The 21,965-nt window shown below is 42.2% G+C and overlaps 1 protein-coding gene across 5 annotated transcripts; it reads left to right on the forward strand.

The window, feature by feature from the left end:
• The first annotated feature begins 888 nt into the window (after positions 1-888).
• LOC148020440 (uncharacterized) lies at positions 889-20,547 on the forward strand. 5 transcript variants are annotated; one of them, XR_015694969.1, is made up of 4 exons: positions 889-1,076; positions 18,231-18,357; positions 19,029-19,282; positions 19,420-20,547. XR_015694969.1 is itself a non-coding variant. In XM_087700746.1 (1 exon), exon 1 carries the CDS (start codon positions 1,244-1,246, stop codon positions 2,513-2,515), a length of 1,272 nt encoding a protein of 423 aa, XP_087556872.1. In that variant the 5' UTR covers positions 1,208-1,243; the 3' UTR covers positions 2,516-2,875. The 5 variants fall into 5 exon arrangements, 1 of the variants encoding a protein (XP_087556872.1); XR_015694968.1 differs by lacking the exon at positions 889-1,076 and adding an exon at positions 1,208-1,561 and having other exon boundaries at positions 17,811-18,357; XR_015694966.1 differs by lacking the exon at positions 889-1,076 and adding an exon at positions 1,208-1,561.
• The last annotated feature ends 1,418 nt before the right edge of the window (positions 20,548-21,965 follow it).

Below are 21,965 nucleotides of genomic sequence, written 5' to 3' on the forward strand. Positions count from 1 at the left end.
TCCTTTACTATTGATCATAACAAAAATGGGAAAATATAGAATCTAACCTTGTCAAAGATAATATGTATTACAATTGTTCTTGCCTTTGCAAAACTTAACCTTGTAATGATCAGATAAAAGAAAATAAGCAAATTGCATCGATTCTAAATATATAATTATCTAGAAATGAATAACAATGTAAATACTGAAAGTATTAGTAAACTTAATTTAATGTATATTAAGTTTTAATTGAATAACACTAATTAGTTATAATAATTACCAAGTTAAATATTAACTATTTAATTAATTAACTAAATCCTTACTAATTGTTAGTTAAACTAACTATTAGTTGAACTAACTAATTGTTTAATCGTTTAATTAATCATACTTAGTTAAACTAACTAATCCTAATTGTTAAATTGTTTAATTAATTATACTTAGTTAAATGGTCACTACTAAATCATTAAACTAGTAATTTAATTGACTAAATCATTACCAATAATTAATGAACCAACTAATTAACTAAACAAACTAATTAATTAATTAATTAATTAACTAAATCATTACTAACTATTCGTACTTAATTAAACTAACTAATCGTTTACTAATTATTAAACATAACTAATAATTTGATCATTTAATTAATTGTACTTAGCTAAACTAACTAATCTTAATAGTTACTTTGTTAACCTAACTAATCCTAATCATTAAATTGTTTAATTAATCATACTTAGTTAAACTAATTAATTGAAACATCCATGTAATTAACTAATTAATTTAAACGTAACTAATCGAGGATGTAATTAACTAATTAATTCAATAATCGTAGTCGATGTAATTAACTAAGTAATTAAACGTTTAAATGTAGTCATTAAACTAACATGAACTTACCTAGACGGAGAACGAAGTCGAAGCAGGCGAAGCGAAACTCGCGAAGGAAGCAAAGGATGGATACAAGGAGAGAACGAACAACGGAAGCGAAGGAAAACAACAAGCGCAAAGGAGAGGAACAAGGGCCTTATAGCCGAACACCATGAAAAAGACAAATAGTGGAACGGGACGCTACAAAGCCAAAGCACCTTACCTTTAACAAGCAGGTGATTGATAAAAATAAGACAACAATAAAAAAAATCAAATCAACCAGAAAAAAGGTTTGAAAAAATCTCCCTTTAGCTCCACGTCTAAAGTAGGCTCAATACTTTCTTGGCGAGAAGATAGACGTACTTGCTTTTAATTTCTTCGACTGCTTATAGACCTCTTCGCCATGGAATCTGCCTCAGTCCCTTCCCCGCCTCCTTCGTCAGATTCTATTTTATTGTTTGCTTCCTCTCCTATAGTACCATCTATAAAAAGCTTGGAGGATATCCATGCAGGACACACCCCAGGTGGAACCCGGACTGTGGAGTTTAGAACAACTGAAATTGATCCTTTATCAATGGGTGCTGCGCGGAGAGCTCTTGAGAAGAGAGCTACAAGCAATAAAACCCTTTTGGCTTCCAAGATACGAGCAAGGCGACGAATCTCAACTAGTGGAGAGATTTTGAAGCGATCAAAAGTGCAGGAAACTGAGCTTGAGAAGGAGGTACACGACCTGAAAGCACTGCTTACTTCATCCTTTGTTGAGCTTCCCCAAATCAAGGCTCGGTTGGACAAATTGGAGGCAGCTAATCCAGACTTATATACTCCCCTTGCTCTGAACAGAGAGTTGGCAGTCAGCAACCTCATACACTCTTGCTTGCGTACATTAGATGGAATTGTAAGTGGTATTGCTAGCAGAGCTATTGACCTTGAACCACTTGTGGCACCAGGGGGACCATGGGCTAAAAAACCTTTGGATAGACTCACCTACACAAACTTTTGGTGGCTATACTATAACCAAACCATTTATGATCCAACTGTACCACTGCAAGCCTATTTTTCTGAGGTTCTTGGTATTCAGATTCCATCCCCTCCTCCCTCGACCCTGAGCTTCGAGGTAAAAAAGTCACAGAAGTTGTACAACATTGCAGTGAACATTGCAATCCCAAAAGTGATGGTACCTGCTGAGGACAAGGTCTTTGCTTACATGCAACCTATTGAGCTTTTTAATATTCGCACTATGATTGGATGTTATCTCAGTGTATTTAAGAACCTTCGCAATGATAGTATTCATATGTTTGAAAGGATGTTAAGCTTCGAGAAGAATGGACGATGGGTTGCAGCCTCTCCAAGCCCAATTGAGAACATATTTCTTCTTGATCATATCCTACCGCTGAAAGATTTGGAGTTGATGCGGTCTGTTTTGGTTGATATTGTTGAGCATCTTGATGAGCTCGGACGTCTTCAGCCTTTGAGGCCCTTGGTGAAGGGGTTGGCTGAATGTTTTCTTTCTCGGGTTGTCAAGGATATTGAGAAACCAGCTGGATGGGAGTTGTGCTATGCATTTCCTACCTATTGGATGGCTCCGGAGGGAGAATATTACTACAGCCGTTTGAGTGGACAATATTTTCGAGCAACATCGGAGGGGTCTATGGAGCCATACAATCCCGTTGTATGAGCTGATGTAGTTGATTCAGCTTGACAATGAACTCAGGACATGAATTTTTGTATCCATATCAAGCCCGCCTTGGTGTTGTATATGGGTATGTGGTAATCATGAATATGTTGAAGAATGACAATCACTTATTTGTAACTGCTTAGATTATGCTGGTAGGACTAGTTAACACAATTTTTTCTACTACTAGGTGAAACTATCAAGACACAGCTTGTGAATCTCTGAAGTACCTCGGTAAAATCCTTACACCTTGGGAATTGTCAGTTTTGATTGATCAGTATAATGATAAGTAACTGGAAGTAAGGACATAACTTGGTTGTTACTATGATTTATCCTATGTTAATACTTACTGTTATAATCTTTTAAGGTTTATACAAATTGGTACGACCTTCATACCATACTACCCACACATATTGTTTTGGTGCAAAATAGCTTGGATGCCCCCCTTGTTAAAATGTTGTACCTTTTTAAGAGCAGAATTCTTTACTGTTTATATGCTTTATAACACTCTTGTTGCTAACAAGAATCGGCATGAGCTTGTTGGTTTTTGTAGGACCTATGCCTTGTAGGTGTTGTATTTGAAATCCTGGCTGGGTTGTGGGTTTTTGAAAATTAATGACACTAGCATATATCGTGAACACTGGCTAGGTCTAGAATCATCGTGACTGAACTAGAAGTTTACTTAGACAAGCCGCAAGCCAGGATGGATTTTTCAAATCAATGCGAAATTCTGGTTTGGACTAAACACGATGTTCTGATTTTTTTCTATGGTTGAATAGAAACATTGGAAGTGGGGTACAAGTTTATATAGTAAAAATGGTCTTATTTGAGATTTACTTGTGCTGATGCAAATAGTCTGTCTTTCCTATTTATGTTGCTGTAACTACGGTAATCACCTATGCTTTTGTATGTTTTTGTCTGAATGATGATGGGACTACAGTAATCACCTATGCTTCTGTATGTTTTTGTCCATGCTCTTTCAACTACACTTTGGTTGTAGTCTTTCACTGACTTCTGTGTGCTGCAGTTTTCTGCTATGCTTTTGTATGTTTTCGTCTAGCTATGCATGAGGAACTTATAGGTAGGTTGTACAGCCTTGTGCTTATAGCTACAATGTGGTTATATAGTGTTGTCATTGAATGCCATGTGATGCACTTTTCTTTATGGATGAGACGTTGTCTTTTCCTAGATCTGTAGGGACTAAGTAGTACCTATGCAAATCTACGTTAGCATCCGAACCGAATCTTATTTATTAGGAAACGATAAAAGTTTACAAGTAGTAAGACTTATGGGTTGACATATTCTTACAGTTGAATCCTTGGGTTGCTTAGATACAGCAGTATTAACAATAAAATGTTCAGTTAACTCTTTCTGCCTGTGATATTTATACTCAATTGTGACGGTCTCTTATCATAATTGATTGTTAGATACATTTTGGGTGGGCATATTTTCAACTTCTACTAAAGATCTTGGAAAGGTTTTGCAAAAAATACTCATCTCCTTCATCTTCATCTATCCTTCTAGATTGGAATTGTAGGAAGTATACTTACATTTTTAGTGGCCAGCTTGCAACAATAGTTTTAAAACATATTGCAAAAGAATTCAACTCCTTCAACTACCCTTCAAGATTGGGATTAGAGCGATTTCAATTTCAAACTCCATCTCACCAATCCACAGACTTTAGCTGATTACTTGAAGGTACTACTAGTGGGACTTTTTTGAGCAACAATTCTATTCAATGTGTCTAAATTGGACTGTATGTAGATGTTTCAATGACTGATTCTCTGATTGACATGTTTGCAAGATGTGAGAACCTAGGGAAAAGTTCATCGAATACCTAACATGATGTTCAATAAAGATGTAGTTTTTTGCAGCACACTAAGTGCAGGTACAACAAGAATGAGAATGCTTGTTACAGGGCTCACATATTATTGATATTTTCTAGATTGAAGTAGGTAGTTAGCTTTAGATTTAAGGCCTCAAGATGAGGATCATTATTATTGTGCTATTTGATGCTTCTATCATACACACAAGATGAAGACCATTGCATGTATTATCATTATAAGATCTCAGTATACTCAATTACAAAATCTCTCCTAGTGTACTCAGTAGCAAATTTGGTAGGAGTATTCATTGAATTTGTGTCAGCTCTCTTGTTTGAGAATCAAAGTTTGACATCTAGTATCAAAGTTAGGCTTTAGCATCTAGAATCACCATAGGTAGGTTGCAGTATCTAGGTTTACTATAGGCAGCATCTAGGATCACTCTAGGTATTTGGAATTGAAGTCAATATATGGGATCATTGCTAGCAGCATCTGGGATCATTACAAGTATTTGGGACCTTAAAGTTAGTGTTTGGGATGATTACAAGGCCCAAGTAGTATCTAGGATCATTGCATAGGGTCACTGTAAGCAGTATAAGAAAGATGAATACCATGCATCATTCAAAGGATTACACAGGCTCTATGACTAGTAGGTTTGTTTTCAAATGAGGAAGTTTGATTTTGAATGAGAATGTAATACTATTGCGCTTTTGGAATGGCAAGTCTTGGATCATAGATATGCATTTGTATAATGCTAAGATAGCCCAAATAGTAGACATCCGAGCCATAGGTGCAAAAGTCTCAAAATAGTCCAAACTTGCTCTTTTAGCAAAACCCTTGGCAACAAGCCTAGCTTTGTGCTTGTCCAAGGAACCATTTGTAAGGTACTTGGTCTTATAGACCCACTTCACACCGATCACCTTTCGCTTTGGCAGACACGGAACCAACTCCCAAGTCTGATTACACTTGATAGAATTGAGCTCCATCTGCATGGCCTAACGCTAAATATCCTGTGCAAGAGCCTCCTCAACTGTAGTAGACTCGCTATCATGAAGAATCTGTGACATAAGAGCATAGTTCACACAGAGTGAACTATTGCACTGGCCTGTAAGCGAGTTGATCTGCGTGGAGTTGTAGGAGAAGCAGGAAAGTCAGAAACATCAGAATACTGCATGAGTTGTTAGTACCAAAGAGGAATCCGAATAGGCTCATCGTACTGCGAGGGAGACTGACTAGTCTCTAGTACTTGTAATGCATCTGTTTGTGGAAGGGAATCTCCCTCACCAAGGGAAGGTAAATCCTCCTCATTTGAAGAAGGCTCCCTCTTTGACAGTTGAGTATTTCTAGAGGACTCTAGACAGGAGGCTGAAGGGATGGAACTACTCGGCGAAGAATAAGTAGTCGTGTCCATCAAAGGTGGTAGGGAGGCCGGGGTAGAGCGAGCATAGGGAGGAGGGGATTGAGCCAAAGACGAAGAAGGGGTGCTAAGAGGAAACCTAGAAGGGAGAAGAGGAATTGACGGTGGGGGAGGGTTCAATGATGACGAAGAAGCACCTGCAAGAGAACTATCAATAGTATCCTCGGAGGCCACAACCTCGTCAAAGATCACATCCTTGCTCACCTAAAGCTTCTGTGTCATCGAGTTGTAGAGTCGATAGCCCTTCATGGTAGTACTGTAGCCCACGACGATGAGCTTCCCGGACTTGGAGTCAAGCTTCGTCTTCCTCTTCTTCTTGTCCATATGGACAAATGCATCACATCCAAAGATGTGGAAGTGAGACATGGAAGGATTTTGACCAAAGAAAGCCTCGTAGGGAGTCATGTCTTGTAAGGCAAAGTCGGGGAACGGTTGCGGATGTGAACCGCGATATGGTGAAAGCTCCTCCCATAAGAGTGTCTCCAGGTCCTCGATATGATAAGGCTAGTGTAGAAGACATCGAACCGAGGAGATGGTCAAAAGGATCGTAGCCATGTCTTCAGAGGATATCATCCGACCAAGAGAGACAAGCTCACCCCTTATGTCCTCCATCTTAGTGATGTGCTTTTCATAGAGGAGGAATCTTCAAGATTGAGCATCCGCAACTTCTTTTGAAGGAAAATCTTGTGGACAAACGTCTTGTGCTAATACAAAGACGCAAGCTTCTTTCACACTTCCGGTGCAGTCTTCACCCTGCGAACATGCACAAGGATAGAATCCTGTTAAAGAGAGGTCTGGCTCGAGAGTTGAGCCAATCCCACAAGGCTGCATGGTCCATAGAAGTTCCATCTGCTAGATCCTCCTTAGGACAGGGGATAGAATCAGAAACAAGAGCCCAACGATTGAATGTGTCGAGTATGTACTCCACCTTATATGACCATAACAAATAGTTCGAACCATGGAGTTTGTGCTTTGGGCAATGAAGGTAAGACAAGCATTTGCATTGAGGGTATTGTTGGGTATTTGACTCACGCCTCACTTACGCCTACGCTCATATGGGAGTGTCGGTGATCAGTAGGACACTGGGGCACTTTTTACTCTTGGTAGGAGAGGTTTTTTTCCCCAGACTTATAGTCTTATTTTCGTATGTGCTTATGTGCTTATGTTACACACTTACGGGCACTTACCGTGTTCGGGTGTGAACACCCCCTACAACCCTAAGGTTTAAGGGTTGTACTTTGTACTTTCATTTTACACTCTTTCAGTCTATTCTTTTGGGTGTCGTACTTCACTCTGTTGTTAGATATGATCAATGCCCCACCCTCATTAGGTGCTACCAATGATCCATGGTGCTCAAAGTTGTAAGGTCCCCATTATGAGGAGAAGCCATATGTGAGCCCGGACATTGGTTGAGTCCTGACTTGTATGTCAGATGAGGTCTATGTGACCGGATGGCAAAAAGGTGACCGTTGTGGGTCTAATCTTTGGGTTAGACAGAGTAGTTAAGCTGGTAGCAAATCAAGGCACATTGCATCGAGTTGCGGGGTAAGAGAGTTATCAGGGGCCCTAGCCAATGGTAAAGGGAATATTCCCTAGAATATTCCCTAGCCAACTAGTGGAGGTGCACATGGAAGGTCAATAGACACATGGGCACATGGAAGGTCAACAGACACATGTGCATATGAAAGGTCAACAGACACATGTGCATATGGAAGGTCAACAGACACATGGGCACATGGAAGGTCAACAGACACCCCCTTCACAAGCTATAAAAGCTAAACCTCTTCATAGCTATCGATCACTCATCTTTCACCCAGTCAGAGTTGTTGTTCCAGCTAGCCTTAAGCTCTTCACCTATCTTCTGTCTAGATCGCCATCTAAGCTTTACACTGTGGAAGCGCACGGGTGGACAGAGCCATCTTTGTATCAGTTGTTTGGAGTTAAAGAATTTACTGATTCTCCTCTTATCTGTTGTGTACTCTCTCTATCTCTTTCTCAGATTCTGTTCGCTGCGGCGTGTAATATTTTACATGGTATCAGAGCCCAGGGGGCTCTAGAGATCGGAGAGCGTGCAAGAGGCAAAGGCTTCAACAGCAAAGAGAAACTATGTCGACTTCCGGAAGCGGTGCAGGAGGTGGTGTTGCTGTACCGGCTATTCAAACACTGAGGATTCGTCCACCAACCTTCAGCGAAGACAAGTTAGATGGTACAAACTACACCTTGTGGAAGTTCAAAATTACAACTATCCTTGATTCTTATGAGCTTCTGGAGACTGTGCTAGGGACTGACGCAGAACCACAGCCTACCTCCGACCCATCAAATCCTAGTGTGATGATTTCTTCGAATGCAGATCTTCTGCGAGCTTGGAAACGAAGGAATGCAGATGCATTGTGTGCCTTAGTTACAAGTTGTTCTGACAGTGTTTTGACTTTGATTCAGCATACAACCAAAGCGTCAGAGGCTTGGAATGTAGAGAATCAACTAGCAGCGGAGAAGTTTGCTGAAGGAGAGACGGTTGAAGCATTCATCACTCGGATTAAGAATCTGCGCGACCAGATGGCTGGCGCTGGGATACAAAAGACTAGCGAAGAGCTAGCTCGGAGGTGTCTTCGGATTTGTCCACAAAAGTTTGATGGACTAGTAACTGCCCTTAATACTCAGGTGAGACCTCAAGCTTTGACTTTTGAGGAGTTTTGTGCATTATTAATGGAGGAGGAGTTGAGGCTGAAAGCCCGAGAAGGAAGCAACAATGGAGATGCTGCATTCTCTGCCAATACAAAAGGCAAAGGTGTTTCCTCCACCAAAAATGATGGTGACAAAAAGAAGAAGGGCGGCAAGAAGAAGTTTCAAGGAGAGTGCTTCTACTGCAAGAAGAAAGGACATGCAATTGCAGATTGTCGTGTCAAGAAGGCAGATGAAAAGAATGGTACCCTTAAAAGTAAAGGGAAAGAGAGCCAATACGGTTGAAGCAGAGTTGGAATTATTCATGGCGACCATTGAGGAAGTGTGCTCCTCGGCGCAAGAAGAATCTACCACTGACTCATGGGTGTTGGATAGTGGGGCCTCCCGTCACATGACCAACAAGAAAGGTCTATACAGTTCTATGCAGCCTCTACAAGAATCCATCACTGTGACGGTTAGAAATGATGCTAAATGCCCTGCTGCGGGCACAGGTACTATTTCTTTTGTTGCTGCAAATGGTGAAGTCAAAAAGCTTTCAAATGTGTTGTATGTTCCCGAAATCAGGAGAAATCTCTTATCAGTTTGCTGCCATAACTGATCTTGGTCATGAAGTGAGGTTCAAGAAGACAGGTGCAGAAATTATTGATAGTGCTGGCACAATTGTTGGCAAAGGAGAAAGAAGGAACAACCTGTATGAGCTAAGTGCTCTTACAGCCACCGCTGGAGTGGGCACCAGTAAGCTTTGGCATGAAAGGTTTGGACACATCGGATTTGTAGTATTGAAGGAGATGCAAAAGCAAGGTATGGTTGCTCACCTACCTACAATAACTGAATTGAAGGAACCATGTGAAGCTTGTATGATGGGCAAGCAACACAGAAAGGCATTTCCACAAGAAAGCAAGAATAGAGCACAGGCTCCTCTAGAGTTGGTGCATGCTGACTTGTATGGTAAGATGCCTACACAGGCCTTGGGGGGATCTTCTTATTTTATGTTGATTGTCGACGACTACAGTAGGAAGATGTGGGTGTACTTCCTTCGTGATAAGGCTCAAGATTTTGGTAAGTTTAAAGAATGGCTAATACTTGTTGAGAATGAAACAGGGAAAAGTGTGAAGAAATTTAGAACAGATGGTGGTGGTGAGTTCAACTCAAAGGAGTTTGAAGGCTTTTGCAAGAGCAAAGGGATCAAGCGTCAATTGACGATGCCTCACACACCTCAGCAGAACGGTGTTGTGGAACGCAGGAATCGCACCATTGTGGAGATGGCAAGATGCATGTTAAAGGGCAAGGGATTGCCTAACCATTTTTGGGCTGAAGCTGTTAATACTGCAGTCTACATTCTAAATCGGAGCTATACAAAGGCTCTCAAGGGAAAAACACCTCATGAGGCTTACACTGGTAAGAAACCATCTGTCTCACATTTCAGAATTTTTGGATGTGAATGTTATGCACATGTTCCAGATGAGAAGAGAAACAAGTTACAACCAAAAAGCAGAAAATGTATCTTCTTGGGTTATAGTGATGAGCAGAAGGCTTACAAATTATATGACCAAGAGGCAAAGAAGATCATCACGAGCCGTGATGTGGTTTTCAAGGAGGAGCCGCATACAGTGGAGGAGGAGAAGGCAAGTTCTTCCACTTTATCATCAAGTGAAGAAGTAGTCCACTATGAACCTGTCCCGAGAGCTATCCCTATCCTTAAGGAGGAGGAAGCGTCATCTTCAGATGATGAGGAAAAAGTTCACCAACCTGACATCACTCCACCGGAAAAGCTATTGCCGCGCTGGGTGAAGCAGCTCTATGACCACAATAATCCTATGCCTGCATCTGTTGAGGAGAAGGCAGAAGGACCAAGGAGGTCTCAGAGAATAGAGGAGCAACGGAGGGCTTTTGCTCACATAGTCAATATGGCCTTGATAGTTGAGATTATGAGAGAAGTAAAGGAGCCAACTGATTTAGAAGAAGCACTTGCAGATCCATCATGGAAGGCTACTATGCAGGTGGAGTATGACAGCATAATGAAGAATGACACTTGGGAGCTAGTGGGTCGACCAGCAAAGCGGAAGGTTATTGGCACCAAGTGGATCTGGAAGGTAAAGTACAAGGCTGATGGTACCTTAGAAAAATACAAAGCTAGACTGGTTGCCCAAGGATTTTCACAAGTTGAAGGGTTTGATTTTCAAGAGTCATTTGCCCCAACTGCCAGAATGACCACTATTTGCACGGTACTTGCAGTGGCTGCCCACAAGAAGTGGCCAGTGTACCAAATGGATGTTAAGTCAGCGTTCTTAAATGGTGACCTCAAGGAGGAGGTGTACGTGGCTCAGCCACCAGGGTTTGAGGCCCCCCATTCTGAGAACAAAGTGTGTAAACTGAAGAAGGCATTGTATGGGCTGAAACAAGCCCCCAGAGCATGGTACCAGCGGATAGATAGGTTCTTTTTAAACCTAAACTTCAAAAGATGTGCCTCAGATGCTAACTTGTATGTTTACAGGGATGGTAAAAAGTCTGTAGTGATTGTCCTATATGTGGACGATCTTCATCTCTCAGAAGAAGTATGCATGGGAGATCTTGAAGGCATTTGGCATGACGGAGTGCAAGGAGATAGCTACACCTATGGAGGTGAATGCAAAGTTATCCGTCGAGGATACATCAGCACTAGCAGACATTGGGAGGTATAGGAGGTTGGTCGGCAGTCTGATCTACTTGTGTAACACTAGACCAGATATCAGTTTTGCTGTTGGTGTTTTGAGCAGGTTCTCAAACAAACCTCATGAGAGTCATTGGAAGGCTGGGATGCGGGTGCTCAGATACTTGAAGAAAACTCTTGACTATGGTATCACATACAGTTTCGGAACTTCTCTTGTGGGGAACTGTGACTCAGATTGGGCAGGAGACATTGATTCCAGGAAGTCAGTTTCTGGTTATTGTTTTTCTTTGGGTTCAGGAATTTTCTCTTGGATTAGTAAGAAGCAACCAACAGTGGCATTGAAGCAAAGTACAAGGCAGCTTGTTTTGCTGCATGTGAGGCCGTATGGTTGAGAAGGATTCTATGGCATATGGGAGTGCAGGATAAAGAACCAACTGTGCTGAGATGTGACAATCAGAGTTGCATCGCCATTGCCAAAAATCCAGTGTTTCATGCACGCACCAAACATATAGAGATCTAGTATCACTATGTGCGTGATTTGATGGAGGATGCGATAGTGGAATTGGTCTACTGTCCAACAGAGGTTAATGGAGCAGATATCTTCACCAAAGCACTTACGAAGGATCTGCTTCAAGTTCATCTTCAGAGACTCGGCATTGGGCCGAGGAGATAGTTCACCTATGGGTGGACATTGAGGGGGGGTGTTAGATATGATCAATGCCCCACCCTCATTAGGTGCTACCAATGATCCATGGTGCTCAAAGTTGTAAGGCCCCCATTATGAGGAGAAGCCATATGTGAGCCCGGACATTGGTTGAGTCCTGACTTGTATGTCAGATGAGGTCTATGTGACCGGATGGCAAAAAGGTGACCGTTGTGGGTCTAATCTTTGGGTTAGACAGAGTAGTTAAGCTGGTAGCAAATCGAGGCACATTGTATCGAGTTGCGGGGTAAGAGAGTTATCAGGGGCCCTAGCCAATGGTAAAGGGAATATTCCCTAGAATATTCCCTAGCCAACTAGTGGAGGTGCACATGGAAGGTCAATAGACACATGGGCACATGGAAGGCCAACAGACACATGTGCATATGAAAGGTCAACAGACACATGTGCATATGGAAGGTCAACAGACACATGGGCACATGGAAGGTCAACAGACACAAGTGCATATGGAAGGTCATCCATCATGACCCCCTTCACAAGCTATAAAAGCTAAACCCCTTCATAGCTATCGATCACTCATCTTTCACCCAGTCAGAGTTGTTGTTCCAGCTAGCCTTAAGCTCTTCACCTATCTTCTGTCTAGATCGCCATCTAAGCTTCACACTGTGGAAGCGCACGGGTGGACAGAGCCATCTTTGTATCAGTTGTTTGGAGTTAAAGAATTTACTGATTCTCCTCTTATCTGTTGTATACTCTCTCTATCTCTTTCTCAGATTCTGTTCGTTGCGCCGTGTAATATTTTACATCTGTCTCTCTCACTCTCACACTGTCTACTGCACTCTCAGCTGTACCTCGATCCTCTCACCCCCTCACAGGTATCAAGGATGGCATCTTCACTTCAAAGCGAGTCCTCTATGAACAGATGAATAGAAGAGGGATGGGTGTGAATGGGAGTCTCCTCCTACCAACGATAGGCGCGTCTTCGCTCAGAGGAGTGTGTGGAAAGAAGCTCCTCCTCCGAGTCATCAAAGCATATAAATTGCTAAGATATCTTCGATCCTGCAATCACCTAGAAAGCTGCATTTGATGAAGACAGCGCGGAAAACAAACGATAGTCAACTACAATGTCTGTAGATGTGCAGCTTGTTCGTAGAAAGTTGTCGCTTGCCACCAAAAAGGGGTCACTTGCACCAGGAAGCTGTCGCCTGTACTAGGAAGTAGTCGTCTACACTAGGGAATTTGCGTTTTCAGCAAAGCGTAGGAAACAAGGGCCACTTGAAACTCGGATGCTATTGCCTAGTCTCTAGGAGATGTTGCCTAGCTGCCAGGAGGGTTGATCGGGCACTAGATCACTTGTACGGGCTGTAAATGCAGCAAAGACAGGCTGAAAATCTGCATTTTGAAGATCTGGGCTGCTCCTTTATGAAGAACACCTGCTCTTCTACGATAAATCTCCAAACTGTCCTCACTTAGGTGATGATACCATGTGAGAGTGCGCAACGGAAGAGAAACATGAACATAGAGAGAAGCACAGAGAGAGAGAGAGAAAGAGAGGAAGCAAAAGATGAAGGAAGAATACTACAGTGACTAAAGAAGAATACTGATACAATGGGGATGGATTGATCAATCCCTACATGTAGCCCATTGCGTTAGTGGGGCATCAAATCAGGCTGATGACGGTGGCAGTACCAGGCATGGAGTGTCTGAGTGTCAAAGTGTGTACGTGCAAATGAAAGACTGAACACTGAAGAGTGTGTGTTTGCCAAGTGTGGGGGAGGGGTGGTGGCTATAAATAGCCATAAATGCCCAAATCTGGCCAACTTTCACCTGTAGGTGCCCAAAAAGTTGGCCAACCAACATTAAATGTTGGTCACAGTCGACAAAATGCGAGAAAAAATAGGAAAGGCCATGGAACAATCCCAAATGACAATGACAATGTCCAATAGGTAGAGGTAGAGTGTGAAAATCAGAAATTGGCCTAGGAATGCACACAAGAAGTCGACAAATGAAGAAAATGCACCTAAACTGCCAGAGCTCGTATGTCTCCGTCAAACTCTGACAGGAGCTCACAACTAGGAGATGATAGACTGACATGATTAACATAGGCAAGCTAACACGTTTGAGATGTCCTCCGCAAATGGGGTGTGGGCAGCGAAGCTCTAGTACCAGCAAATTGTAAAAATGAGATTGAGAGAGTGAAAGGCAAACTGCCTATATCCTCTTCCACTTAACTCTCTCAAACCGGGTTTTAGGGTTTTTACATAAAATAACCATATTTTGGGCCTTTTAAGTGGCTAATCAACATGTAATGCATTTTTTGAGGCTGCAACAAGTATCTCTCTAGTGTCAGAGAGCTCTTCAATGACCATACTAGATGCAACATTTGCCTTTGCAACTTCTTTTGAGGGAAAGCTGCCATCATCTTTCTTGTCATCCTTCTTTTTCTTTCCTTGCTATTTCTTTCTTTCTTGCTTTTTCTTGTAGTACCGACAATTGGGCTTTTTATGCCCTTTACGCCCACACTGCTAGCAAGTAACATCCTGTTGTTTGCCCTTGCTTTTACTCCTGCTTTTTTCTTTATTTCCTGCATTACCTCTCTTCTCTGACCTGCCTCTAAGATAATAGGCTGAACCATTGCTTTCTCCGCTGGACTTTCTTATGATCTCCTCATTGAGAATAGGGCCCCTAATACTATCAAAGGTTAAAGTAGGGTTGTTGCTTAGTGAAACAACCAAAGACTCCTAGCTATTAGGCAAAGTCATCAACAAGAAAATAGCCTTCAGTTTATCATTGAAGGGCCGAAAACCAGAGTCTTGCAATTGACTCAAAATTCTTGTGAAAGCACTCAAATGCTTAGATGCTGGCTTAGACTCATCCAACTCCATGTTCACAAGCTTGCTCATGAGATGCATTTGATTAACTGGAGTTGTGTTTTCATAAGTTTCCATTAACCTTTTCCATATGGCATAAGCCGTATCAAGATGCTTAATGTCTGTAAGTATATCATCAGACATAGTCATTTTAATGTATGCAATGGCCTTCTTGTTGAGTCTAGCCCAATCCTCATCTGTCATAGCTGCAGGCTTGGTTTCCAAGAGAGTCATCACAGTCCTTGAGAAACAAAATGCCTTGCATCCTGTCCTTCCATAGATCAAAGCCAGTGCCATCAAACCTCTTGATTTCAAGAAGGGATTTAGTGTCATTGCTGCTAGAAGCATTAGTGGCCATTATTCAATAAAGTGCCAAGTACCAATGCTGTATTTTATGACAGTAAATAACAAGCTGAATATTCAGCTAATTTCAGCCCAAAATTTCAAGAGATAAGAGCAAGATTTGTTTCCAAATACATGTACAACAGTAGAAAGGATGACTTTTATCAATATAACTGAGATTTCAGCATACATTCCATGCATGCACCACTGCAAGGTGACTCCCACTTCAGCAATATCACCAAAAATACATTTGCAACAATCCCAGATCTACAAATGATCACTAAGACTGCTGCACCATGAATATTGAGTAATACATCAACTCAATAGGAGCTGCCTTACATGTGTACTGCATACATATGTGCTCGAAAGTACTTTTGATACACAAAAACACCAAAATTCTCTGCAATTTCTTCAAAATCTCACAAATGGGAGATAACAAACTTAAATTACGCTGCTTATAGCACCAAAATTGCTTCAGCAATATCCCCAAAGTGCGTTTCACACATCAATTTTGCCAAAATCCATAAATTTCAGCAAAAGCCCCAAATTATCACTGGCCAATCTGCCCCAATCGCATTAATACATGTTTCCAAGAGCATAAAACATGCAAATTTAACAAAATTTTGCAAAATTCCCAAATTTCTCGAGTCCAAATATGTACCAATGTCAGTAAATTCAGATTAGTTGAGCAAAATTTCACTAATACATGAAAAGCCCCAAAATTTTCAAGGCCAATATGCACAATTTCTGCAATTTCTGTGTCCAATGTCATTGTTATGCATGAACAGCATCAAATGTGGGAAAAGCCCCAAATTTGCAGGCACAAATCTGCACAAATCTAAGAACTGTGCTTATGCGTGCGAACCCCCGTCTCAGTGAGCAGGGGGATTGCTTGTAGATTTAAAAAAAAAAAACCAACGAAAGAAAAGACTGCCTGAAACGTGACAAAAGGCAGCCGTTGACCTGCTGTGAGCAGTCACCTACTGTCGTGTGGTCTCCGCCAGCCTGAAAACGTTGTCGATTGCCTCGCCTGGTCAAAACTGACCTGTCGCCTGCCTGACTGCCTGCTGCTGCCACGCTCCACATGTCTGCTGCCATGCTGGCCTGGAAAAACTACACCTGGCCTATTTGAGCAAAAAACGAATCTGAAACACTGTCACCTGATGTTTCTTCGAGAGCGCGAGCTGAAACTGACTCGCTCTGTCCTCGGGAAGCACGCGCACTCTTGGCGCAGCTCTGATACCAGTTTGTTGGGATGAGTGCGCAATGGAATGCATGACAGAAATGGAGCAGAAGTAGTGTTGAGAGTGAGAGTGAGAGAATCCCAAGATGAGTATAGCAAAAAGTCACAGTACACAAAGAATAAAATGTATTTATATGTTAGGGTACAAAATAAGGGTGTGTTCACACCCGTATAAGTTTATACACACGGAGATCAAGGGACTTTACACCCGAAGAAACTTTACACCCAATAGAGATCGTATTTGCATGTGAAATCTCATATGGTCTGTGGGCTCCATGGTAGTCCAATGTTTCGCCGGCCATGTCGGAAGCGTTTGGAGCAAGTTGTGAGGTCCACTCCTGTTCGTTTCTCGATGGATTTGGCTCGGGAGAGTGAAGCGGTGATGAAGTGTTCGAAGTCATCTACCCTTTTGTTGTTCTTGCTTCTATGATAAGCTTTCCGATCAAAGTCCTAGGTTTCTCAAAGAGAACTTGGCTTTGATACCACGTGAAGAAATGCTCTAAACACAGAAAACACAAAACCAATCATACGATAAAGCACAAACTGATAACATAGAACATAGATAGGGTTAGGGTAACTCATAGACAATGAACACAGTGAATACTGAAGTGAATGACTACTGAATATACAATGCTCATGTAGCAAACAAACTGTGCATGGAATGAAATTTGAACCTTGAACTCTCGTGTCTCAAAGATGGATGCAAAGATAATGAGTTGGAGATTGTGTTGTACTCCGAACGGATCCCGAAACATAGCAAAGCAGCCTTTGAGGGTCAAACACCAGCAAACACAGCTATGGAGGTTGGATCTGATGCAGACAGGCAGTGAGGAGAGGGAATATGCAGCAAACACAAGTACTTGGAGATGGAGATCAGCCTGGGCGACAGTAGAAGGATGCAAACGCAAGCTCCAGGTGTCAGTGGGAAGACAGGTGGCAGCAGAGAGTGTGAACCCAGCTGGGAACATTGTCGCCTAGATCAAGGAGAGCCTCCAGGATGTCGCCAGGCAGAGAGAGAAGTCGACTGAGGATGGTGTCGCCAAGCTGAGGATGATGTCGCCAATCAACAAACACAGCCTTGGAGACAGGCTGGATTAGTTGGTGACTACGCAACAAGGTGGAGGCAGCAAAACAAGCATCAGTGGATGGGCGCAAGGTTGGGGCAGCTTCGTTTGAGACATCCTCCACAAACAGGGTGTGGGCAGCAAAGCTCTAGCACTAGCAAACTGCAAAAAATGAGATTGAGAGAGTGGAGGACAGGCTGCCTATTTATAGAAAGTTTGGATTCTCGGTCCTCTCCCACTTAACTCTCAAACGGCGCCCCATTTTAGGGTTTTTACATAAAATAAGCATGTTTTGGGGCTTTTTACGTGGCTACATTGATTGCATCTCTATGTGAAATGAACCTATATTAGTGTATACTAGGTATAAATGTCTGCAGTTCAGATTGAATCTATGTGAAATGAACCAATATAAGTGTCTATAGTTAAATTTGCTTCTCGGATTTGCACTGAACTGATAATAGAAAGGACCTATTGTCAGTCCAAATTTAATGATGTCAGTTCAGATTTGCAATTTTCTTTTCTCTGCTGTGTCCAATCTTCTATCAGGTTCATGTCTATTACCTCACGAGGCTCAGATGGACATCATTTCTTTTTGCTTGCATGAGATATAGCAATCTGGAGCTGGGAAGATGCTGCTTCAATCAAATCTTGCAATTGGAATCTAATGTACTTCATGTCCATTATCTATGCTGATGCAAACATCTGGGAAGACAGGTGTAAGACACAAGAAAGGGGTCCATAATGTGGTTTATGAGTTCGTTGTAGGGGGAGATTTCATCCTCAGTATAACATATTATATGAGGTTTGTTGTGGGGGGAGGTTTCATCCTTAGTATGAGTTTGTTGTAGGGTATACATCGGATTTGTAGAATAAGACAATGTCTTTGCTTAAACCTACTAATCATATTAGTCAAAGACATGATTGTTTGCACTCATTGCAAGTGGTGGCTGCTGCGATTGCAATCAGATCTGCTGCTGTTCAAACCTGTATTGGGCTGTATTCACCTTGTCAGAGCCACAATCAGCTGTGCTCCTTGCCAAGAAGACACATTGGTGGCTGTCTCGTAGATTTGAGCAGGCCAATATTGTGCCAAGTAAGTAATTTGGAAGACAATTTTTACTTGAAAGTACATGTTCTTGGTTGCTTGTTCATTCTCTTCTTAGCCTTGTAGAGTTCAGGATGAATTCAAGATGATGCTATCTAGACCATGTTTGGGCTGTTTTCGTAGGGTCTACTATCAGAAATACTGTCCTTTCATCTTGCTTGGTTTCACCTTGATACTTCCAATTTAATTCTCTGCATAACCAATAATCAAGCAAATGATGTTGGAAACAATTTAGTATGCATTTTCATTCTGGATGTCAAACTCATAAGTCATCCAGATTTTCTGAAGTTCTCCTGGGAAGGATATAGGTTATCCTGCCCTAACACTTGAAACAGCAGAAATTTACCTCCATGAAAAGCCCACAATATAGTGATCTCCATGGTATTGCCAGGATAATAACACTATTTAGTCACATAACTGAGTTGATAAGAAACTCATAAACTCATAGGTCGTGAATACAATTCCTACACTTGAAATTACTTTGAGATAATCAGGCAATATGTCTCCAAACAATCCTGCCCATCCCTTGGTAGATGACCGTATGGTTGATCCTGGAAGATCAGGACGTGTGCACAAGGCAGCAAAATTTGGTGAAGGCATGCTGAGCTACCCATGAGAAGAGATTCTGTGTACTTGCTGAATTATGCCGGTGCTGGTAGGTGCAGTGATGCTGACAGAATCGGAGAGATGAGAATGCATTTTGAAGCAAAGAAAAAGTCTACCAGTGCATCAATTGAGGTGAACAAAGGAGCACATGTATTTGCTGTGAGTGACAACCATGGTGAGCATATATTGGGCATGCTGGACATCTTAGGCTGGCACTTGAAGGACATTGGATTCGTGCCAAATCTAGAGATTATGAGACATACATTAAGCAAGCAGGAGGATGTGTTTCCTTACGATCTTATAGATAGTAAGTTACCGTGCTTAACTGCAATAGCAACGCTTTTGATGGTTTACACATTCTCTGATGCTAATGTTTCTTTTGGAATGCTAATACTCTCTGTTGAAATGGGGCCATCTTCGCCTCCCCATACTATTCACTCGTAGGTTGCAGCCTTGGCTGGAGAAAAAATTGATAGGATGCTTTGATGTTCGAGATGTGGTCACATGGAATGCGATGCTTGCTGGGTATGTAGAACATCGGCCTTGTGAAGAAGCATTGAGATGTTACAAAAATGATGCAACTGCAAAGCATACCTACAGATGCTGTTACCTTTGTCATGTACTTGAAAGCTTGTGGCACCTTGGGGGCATTAAGAGCAGGCAAGGAAATACATATTGAGATCTCCTTCTTGATGCAGTCACACTTGTTCTGTCTTTGAAATCTTGTAGCCTCACAAGATCCTTAGAAGGAGGCCAAAAAATACATGTTAAGTTAAGTAAATTAGGATCAGATATAGATCTCCTTGTTGGCAACATGTCAATAGACATGTATGGAAGATGTGGTTCCATGGCAGAAGTATATAAACTGTTTGACAAACTGCATCTTCAAGACATTGTATCATGGGTCTACTAGGAAGGGCCTCTCAGGTATAATGAAAATGGGAGGAAGATGATAACGGTTCTTCTTGATGCCCATTAAAAAGGATGAGCTCTCCAGAGAGACAGGAGACTAAACAGCTTATGGCGTCTGGGGTTTTGGATGTGAGGGATTATTCCAACTATGACCCAGATGCTGGTCTATCCCCAAAGATTTGAATTGACCTTGGGAGGATCCAATGCCAAAGATGGGGGAGAGGCATTTGGCACAGGAACAATGTGAGTCAGGAGAACACAATGAGGTAGTCTGTGCTGATGATTCTACTAGATTGTATGTGATAAGATTCAACTAGTTCACTGTAGACATCACTGGAAGTTTTGACTGGCAGAAAGAGGCAAACAGAGTACATGGTTGTCCCTTGGTAGAAAACTGTAGTTTCTCACTCCAGAAAATGGTACATGACTGTGAATGTACATGCAGCAGATAGTATATACTGTCAATTCATTATTCTAAGCTCATTATACTGTCAATTCATTATTACATTAGGATCTGCACCTGTCAGTTCAGATGACAAACTATCAGTCCATTCCAGGTTCATTACTATCAGCTTGTTATTCCATGTTTATTACACTGCTAGTCTATTTTTATGGTAGCCTGTAGGATCTATTGTCAGTTCAACTGACAAATAACTTAGAATGCAGGTGCTTTGTTTAGTCATTTCATGTCTGCAGTTCAGATTTGCTTCTGTCAGTTTTGCACTGAACTGATAGTAGAAAGGACCTACTGTCAGTCCAGATTTACTGATGTCAGTTCAGATTGTATGTTCTGAGTTTTTACTTGAAAGTAAATGTTGTTAGTATTTTAGAAGACAATTCTCACTTGAAAGTACATGTTCTTGGTTGTTTGTTCATGTCTGTTCAAAGGGGTAAATGGTTGAGCTCTAGGAGGTTTTAATGGGAAAAGATGTAGCCCCTTGAGATATTTGTGAAAGTTAAACCTCACAGATTCTTAAACCTCACAGATTCTTATCTGCACTGACTGAAATGAATGCTGAATACAAACGGGAAGGCGGAAGGAGACTGATCAGTCCCTGCACGCAGCCCACAGCGTTAGTGAGGGCACCAGATCAGGCTGATGATGATGGCAGCACCATCACAGGGGAGAAGGAGTATCGGAATCTGCAAGAAGACAAGTGATCAAGTGGGGAGGGGGGCTGCCTATAAATAGGCAAAAGGACAAACCCTAACCCTAACCCTAAAATGGGCGCAAACCCTAAAATGCCCTAAAATGGGCGCCCCACAACAGTGACCAAAAAGTGGCCGGGCAGCCAGTGGCTGCCCACTAAAAGAGGCCAAAAAGAAATACACATCCTAAGACAGCCAGTCAAGAGTGACTAGCCTCCCCCATCATAACACATGACAGACATGTCAGAGCTCCTAATGTCCTCGTCTGACTCAGACTGAGGCTCACAGGCAGGAGATGACAAGGCATGACAAACATGACTGCTAACACCCCCTCTCAGATCCTGGATGTGGCTGAAGGCCGAAGAAGAAATAGATCCTGGGGTGGCAAGAGGAATGTCAATGTCGATGAAGTCCGTCGATGTAGACTGCTGTTGAAGGAGCTCCTCACGATCTTGGGAACCCCCCTCTAAAACACTAGGGGCCAGGGCACAGCCGCATCACCGAGATCGTCCCCCGCTAAAAGGGATGGGGGGTACGAGGGAACCACCGGAGGAGAAGGTGGGGGATGGGAAGGAACCTGTGGAATAGAAGGTGCACAAGCGGGAACGGGTGTAGCAATAGACTGCCTCGGAGGGTCCTGCATCAAAGAAGGGGAATGGAGCCTGTAAAGCCCGCTCTCCTGCCAACCTGTAGATAAGACAGCTCCGGTAAAAGAATCCTCAATAACAACGGCATGCTCGGTGAAGATCACTCGTGTGCCAAGCCTCGTAAGGCCATAAACTGAGAGGAGGGGAAGGCCCAAATCTGGAACATGTAGGGCCTGTGAAAAGGAGCTCGAAGGTCGGTCGGTAAACAAAGGCAATGTGCCAACACCACTAATAGGCATCGATAAAATGTCACCAACAGTGACTGAACCCTCTGATGGACGG

The sequence above is a fragment of the Lygodium microphyllum genome, chromosome 19, assembly GCF_053477565.2.
Source record: "Lygodium microphyllum isolate KBCC chromosome 19, Lygodium_microphyllum_v1.1.10, whole genome shotgun sequence".
NCBI lineage: Eukaryota > Viridiplantae > Streptophyta > Polypodiopsida > Schizaeales > Lygodiaceae > Lygodium > Lygodium microphyllum.

Coding starts and splice junctions, on each gene's coding strand:
- LOC148020440 (XM_087700746.1), top strand. CDS start 1,244: ATGGAATCTGCCTCAGTCCCTTCCCCGCCTCCTTCGTCAGATTCTATT.